Source organism: Chiloscyllium punctatum, chromosome 36, assembly GCF_047496795.1.
Source record: "Chiloscyllium punctatum isolate Juve2018m chromosome 36, sChiPun1.3, whole genome shotgun sequence".
NCBI classification, from domain to species: Eukaryota; Metazoa; Chordata; class Chondrichthyes; order Orectolobiformes; family Hemiscylliidae; genus Chiloscyllium; species Chiloscyllium punctatum.
The window spans coordinates 10,428,053-10,435,488 of NC_092774.1; the positions used below are offsets into that span (position 1 = coordinate 10,428,053).

The window sequence follows — 7,436 nt, forward strand, 5'->3', positions numbered from 1 at the left end:
ACACATTTCGGGCATATTAAAGAGCATCTTTCACCAACCTGATGCTCCTTCGATGTGCGTCCCTGTGTCACAGAGCTGTTCGAGTCGACCCTTGACATAAATAATTGCACTTCCTCCAGACTCCATTCGCAAAGGCCCAATCCAGAAGGAATTGTCTGACAGTCTAATCCCTCACAACCCTTCAAAGGCAATGTACACTGGTGCAGGGCTGACTGGGTGAGCATGGAGGATCTGACAGTTAGTGCCCTCTCACCACCAGACCAGCGATACCTTGGTACTTGTTAGAAAGTTCTGGTGAGGAGGCATTTTGTGAAATTACTGTAAGCGTCTGCTCAGGGAACCTCCGGACATGATCCACTTTTCTGTCAGTGTCTTGAGGATGCTATGTGCTTACCACTTCTTGATAGACTGGTGGTCAAAGGTGTTTCACTTTGCAAATTTCTTGATGCAGGGCAGATTTCACGGGATGGTCCGTCGACTTGGAGAATTCGGTAGCTATGAGGCCAGGCACATCATTGACAACACTGGGGGCAGGGAGAACCTCAGTGCATATTGACACTCGATGTTTACGTATCGAGGATCGACACACTGCTTGATGCAGACACACAAAAAAGTGGCTCCCAGGATGAGGGCAACGTTGGGCAATTATCTACTCCATTTATCCATAGTTTTGTACATGGGGTCCCTCCAGACCCGAGCAATGTTTGGCTTCCATGTAAAGTAGAAAACGGCTTGGGTGACTGAAACAGCGCAGGTTCAGGGAATGGGCCAGACCTGCACCGTGTCCAAAAACAGAGAGAATACCTCAGGCCTGATGACCAAGTTTTTACCCACAATACTGAGGGCGCAGTGTTCCCAAAAGACCAGTTCCTGCTTTATTTTGGTGCTGCGCTCCTCTCAACATTTTGTGCATGCTCTGAATGATATTCTGAGCAACTTACAATTTTCTGTTCTGACGCTGAAGGGAACGAACGATCAGTCGGCCCAATTCCCAAAGAACATGGCTTCCACTGTTGCCTCGATTGACCTTGGCTCCAGAGGACAGTTGAAACGAAACACCATCTGTGTACAGGGATGGTTTGAACTGCTGGCCTCCGCAGCCTGCAATCGTCACCCCTCTCAGACTCATATTCTTCCTGGGGTACTCAGTAAAGAGCTGTATACAACCCATGAACAAGGCGAGAGAGTTTGGACTGCCATGCTTGACCCTGGATCTGATCAGGAGGCTTTCTGATTCCCACCCATTGTCTGAGACTGCACTGACAATTTTGGTGCAGAGCAGTCAGATCCATTTGCAGATTCCCTCCCGAAATCAATTTTTGGAGAGCACGTCTTGCATGTCAGTGTACGATATCCATCCCGTCATTGGCCTTCTCCTGGTCCGGGCTGGCGAGGCAGTTCTTCACCCCCGTGTCATCCGTTTAGGCGTTTACATCCCTGAGGAGACTGAGGCATCCTGAAGTCATTTTACCTGGTACGGCAGGGTGGATCTCGCTGACCTGTTTGGCGATGACCTCAGACAGGATCTTGTAGTCTGCATTCAGCAATGATAGTGGCCAAAAGTTTCTAATTTCCTCCCGCTCCCCCTTCTCTGGGAGATGAAGGTGATGCTACCTTTCATCATGAATTCGCACGTGATACCTGCCAGAAACATAGTGGAACAGTTTGAGGATTCACACAATTTCAAGTACACATCGATATTTCAGGATGAATGTGGGGACATTTCTCCAAGAGTAATCGCTGTGTCGAAGAAAGCTTTGCTTACAATGCAGGAGGACCGCATTCCGAAATCGTTGGATGGTGCAAACGAATTTGAAATGCAGGATCTCACCGGTTCACATGTTCTACCGGGAAGGAGGGCAGACCTGTTTTCATCAAGCTGTATCCAGTGAACTATAATGAGTGAATGTCACAATTACGTGTATAGGACACTAGAGGGCAGTGCGCATCTGTTAATATTGAAAATGAAAGCTGGAGAAGGAGTAACTTCCAGACAGTGTGAGCAACTGTGAGTATGAGAGGCGTGCTACAGAAACAAAAACCAAGACTCAACTTCTTCTGCAACTTTAACAGAAGGCAGTTCTGAGTTAGACGTAAAGCATGCATTATTCCAGGTACGTACTCTTATAAGAATAACATTTCTCTCTGATTCCTCACCAGAGACATGTGGACAATTGCTTTCACCACTGTTCTTGTAATTTGATAATGTTCCAAATTTTCAGAATCCTCCTGATGTTTTCCAGTCTTATGGCCACGGTGGTGTCCGGAGAAGGTGAAGTGAAGCATCTCCCCTGGTGGATGGTTGTTCGTGAAATGGGCATTGTGTCCATGAATTGCTCTTTTCCCAGAACAACTACCAACGTGCATTGGTATAGACAGCTCCCTGATCAGCCACCCCAGTATCTGGTGATGGCTAAAAGAGACAATGATCAGCCTAAGAGGATCACCGCTTCAATCAGTGGAGATTACAAAACCAGTACCCTGACTGTCAAAGACACCAGACTTAATGACACCGCCACCTACCTCTGTGCAATGAAGGCACAGTGTCACAAACAGATGAACAGCATGTACTAAAACCTGCACAGATTGGGAGTTCCAGTATGTTGATTTTGAAGTATCTTTATGACTAATTCGGTGCCCCAAAAGCCTAGATATGGGAGATCCGAACAAAATAAATCAGACAGCGTGGAACAGCTAAAGTTAAAGATGGTCAGCAGTGAAGACAATTGGATATACGGATGGGAGTGAAGGAAGTGTATATTTGCAAATCAGAAAAATGATAGATAAAAAGGAAAGTATAGAGATACTTTAAAAGTACATGCAGTGGGCAGTATGTTGGGAATCTGTTGAAGAAGAACTGGAAGCAAGTGAAAAATAAGAAGCATTATGCGCAGAGTTTAAAGGTCAGTTTAAATCACAATAAAAGGAAGCATGAAGAAAATATGATAGATTTTCCTTTAAAGTGATGTTATCAACACATAATGCCCCAGTGTCAACACCCTGGGAGATTTAATGACAAATAACTTAACAGGACTCACCACATAAACACACTGGGTACAAGAGCAGGTCAGAGGCTCGGATTATTGTGGCGAGTAACGTAAATCCTGACTGCTCTAAGAATGCCCACAATTGCAAGGCACCTGCCTGAATGTGCGCAGCCCCAACAATACTCAAGAATCTTGACACCAACCAAGAAAAAAACAGTCCATTTGATTTCCACAGCACCCACAGGCTTCCACTCCCTCCACTACCGCCATTCAGTGTGCACGACCTGCAAGTTTCACTGCAGTGATTTACCAACGATCGTTCCAAAATACCTTCCAAACCCACAAACACTTCCAGGGCCAGGAGATGTATGGGAACACTACCACTTTCAAATTCCCGACGAAGCCAATCACCATCTTAACGCGGAAATATATCAGCGTTCCATCACTGTCGCTTAGTGAAAATCCTGGAAATCCCTGCCCAATGGTATTATGCGTACACAGACAGCACGTGGATTGCAGCATTTCAAGGCGGCAGATCGCTACAAAGTCCTTAACACGTACTAGGAATGGGCAATAAATACTGGCAAGCCAGCGACGCCCACATCTCACAAATTGAAAAAAAAAACGTTTTAGCACTCTGAAGACAGAATCCCGACAGAATGGCAGCAGGTTATTGGAACCATCGAGTCTCTGAATTAAAACACACCCAAACTCTCCATGCATCGCCTCTGGCTAATTCAGCTACACGTTTGGACTGTAGGTGGATTCCAGAACACCGGCAGGAAACTGACGCAGACACAGGGAAAATGTTCAGACTGACACCTGAAGCTGAAATCGAACCTGAGTGTTTGGTGCTGGTCGGCAGCAGACCGAACATCTGAGCCACAATGCCATCATCTGTGGAATGCTTCCTGGAAATTCATGACTTGGTATTGCACTAACTCATAAATTACTCATTTCTTGGTGCTGCAAAATTGCAAGAGATCTCATCAGAGTACGCATTAGTCACACTCAGTGGAGCAGGTGATAACGTGGTCTACTTACGGACTCTTTGAATCATCATCAACACTTACCATTTATATTTGTGTCATCTGCAAACATATCAGGATTTGGATCTCACGTTGTCACTTACCTCTGCTCTTACACCATTCCCTTTCAGTTGTTGGAGACTTTACCAATTTTTGTTTTCTTTCCTTTGAAAATATTTGGCAATCCTGTATGGGAGTGGCTAGCAATGCTGACACCTTCCTGTAATTGTCCAGAACAATGTGGTCATGAGGCATTGACTTGACAAACTACAGTGCAGCTGATATAGATATAGGAGTTACCTTTACAATTAGAAAAAGTAAAGTTAAATAAATGCGATTATAATATGTCTGCCCAGTAAATGCAGCAAAAGCAGCGTTCGATTCTACTGCTTCATTAATCAAAAAAAGCCTTGAGGAATAAAGCTTTGATTACAATGCAGGAGGAACATAGTCTGAAATCGTTGGATGCTGCAAATGAAATTGAAATGCAGATTCTCAGCTGCTCACAGTGTTCTTCTGGGGTGGAGGACATATCTGCTTTCATTGAGTAGTATCGCGTGAAGTGTAATTGGTGCCAGAATCTGGATGTCGCAATTGTTTGTTCATGCAACTAGATGGCAGTGTGAACCTGGGATAAATATTGACGATGTCGGCTGAAGGAGGAATGACCTTCCAGACCGTGAGCACCTTTCACTGTCAGAGGCTTGTTTCAGGAGCAAACACCAAGACTCAGCTTCTTCTGCAACTCCAACAGCAAGGCTGATCTGCGATAGACGTCAAGCGTGCATTGTTCTCAATATTTACTTGCGTAAATGTAACAATTGCCTCCAGTTCCTCAACAGAACCCCGTGGAAAATTGCTTTTGCTACTGGTCTTACAATCTGATAATGTTCCGAATTTGCGGAATCTTCCTGATGTTTTCCACTCTGACCTCCAGGGATGTGACTGGAGAAGGCGATGTAACGCAACTTCCTTCGTGGATGGTTGTTAGTGAAGTGGGAATTGTGTCCATGAATTGCTCCGTTGCCGCTATGTCGGACGCAATGCATTGGTACAGACAGGTCCCGAACCAGCCACCCTAGCATCTGGTGATGGCCAAAAGGGAAAATGATCAGCCCGAGAGGATCACTGCTTCAATCAGTGGAGGCTACAAACTCAGTACACTGACTGTGAAAGACGCCAGACTGAATGACACTGCAATCTATCTCTGTGCAATGAAGGCACAGTGTTACAAACAGATGGAGAGCGTGTACTAAAACCAGCACAGAGTGGGAGTTTCAGTCTGGTGATATTGAAGTTTCAGTGTTACTAATTCTTGGCGCCAAAATCTGAGATAATGGAAATGTGAGCAAAGTACACCAGAATGTATGCAACAGGTAAATTTAAAGATGGACAGAAGTGAAGACAGTTGGGGATGCGGATGGAGGTGAAAGAAGTAAATGTTTGCAAACTTGAAAGTGTGATGGAGAAAAGGAAAAGTGGAGAGATACTTTAATAATTCTTGCAGAGGGCAGAATGATGAGAAAGGTTGAATAAAACATGGAAGAAAGTGAAAACTAGCAAGCGTTGTGTTAAAGATCAGGTCAAACCACAGTTGAAGGAAACATGAACGAAGAAAAGTGACATGTCCTTTAACGCGATGCTAACTTCATCGAATCTCCCATTGTCTACCTCGTGAGGATTTTAATGATTCAAAACTCAACTGGACACAATGCAGAAATGCAGCAGCAACACGAGCTGGTCAGTGACGAGGATTAATGCGGGGAGGAACATATACTTCCCGTCTCCCGACATCCTGCCTATCATCTACAAGGCCCACATCAGTATTGTGATGGAATATTCCCCAATTGTCTGGATGAGTGCAGCTCCAACAAGTCTTTAGATTCTTGACACCATCTCGGACAATGCAGCCCTTTTGATTGGCAGAGCATTGATAGGCATTCACTTGTTCAAAAACCGATAATTCCGTCCCCCCTTTGGCATTGTAGGTCGAACCCAGAGCAGGTGAACTGCCGCAGTTTAGTAAGGCAGCTCACCTCCACCTTCACAAGGACAATTTGGGGCAGGTAATAAACGCTGGCCAGACAGCGGTGCCTACAGCCTCCCAATAAAGACATTTTAAAAAGGTCAATACATATACACATCTAAACATGGAATCCCTGCCGTGTGGATGCACGCCATTCGGCCCATCGAGTCCACACCAAGCATCTGAAGAAAATCACATCTAGACCCAACCTCCCCCTGCATCTCCTACGTCTAAGTTACCTAAGCTGCCCGCCTTTGGACTGTGCGAGGAAACCTGAACACCCATAGGAAACCCATACAATTTTAGGGAGAACGTGAACCCTCCATCATGACAGCGACCTGAGGTTGAAATCGAACGTGTGTCTTTGGTTTTATGAAACACCACTGCGGACCACTAAGCCACTGTGCTAACATCTTGAGAATGGCCGATGAAAAATCAGGATTTGCTTTTCCTCCCACTTATGAATTGTTTATTTCTTTTTTGAAAATTTCCTGGAGATCTCGCCAGACTATGGTATAGAGACACTCTTTGAAACAGTCTGTGACTTTGTCTTCCAAGAGACTCTTTAAGTCATAGTCATTACCAATTGCCATGCTACTTATTTTCGTGTCACTTGTAAACCCGGTAAACGTACATTGACATTAGTCAGGATTTGGAATTTACATTAGCATGTACCTCTGCCCTTTCACCATACCCTTTCAAATGAAGGAGACTTTAACAGAATGTCTTTTTTTGCCGTGAGAAATCAGTTCGCCTTGTATAATCTGAGACAATGTGGCGGTGAGGCGTGTGTTTGATGCACTGTAGTGTATTTGATACTCATGCAGGATTTATGTTTATGATGGCACAAAGTAAAGTTAATGAAAGGCAGTTGCAACGTATCATACCAGGAAATGCATCAGAAGCAACATTCAATGGTACTGTTGCGTTCTTTGAAATTTTATTTATTTATTTCCTCATTATTATGTCAGAATCTCCCAGATCCCCTGGTTCTATGCATCGGCTGATGGGACTGTCGAAGACCGAGACCAGCTTTGTTACCTGAGACACCACAGTTCTCATACTCGAACAGGATGAATTAATTCCCATTTGAATAAATGCTTACAGAAATAATAATCGATATGGAACAACGTTTGGTTTAATCACTGTCCATACTATTGTTTATAGATGAACAAATTTACTTCGCTCTTGAAATAACTGCACAGAGACTGACATTTCGTCACCAAGTCACCCTTCATTTATATGTGTACAGGACACTGGCCATAGATAGCCTGTTTGGAGTCTGTCCCTGAAGTGAGGTGACTCAAAATCTGCTATTTATACTTATTGCCCAGGGCTCCATCAATTTAACAATCCCAATGAAGGATCTCATAGTCAATGAGATCCATCTGATTC

General features: G+C 44.4%; 1 gene segment (V, D, J or C); it reads left to right on the top strand.

The window, feature by feature from the left end:
• Positions 1-2,100: 2,100 nt before the first annotated feature.
• Positions 2,101-2,574, top strand: LOC140459987 (T cell receptor alpha variable 26-2-like). The segment is given in 2 exon segments: positions 2,101-2,114; positions 2,223-2,574. Coding segments are annotated over 2 exon segments (366 nt in total).
• Positions 2,575-7,436: the final 4,862 nt, after the last annotated feature.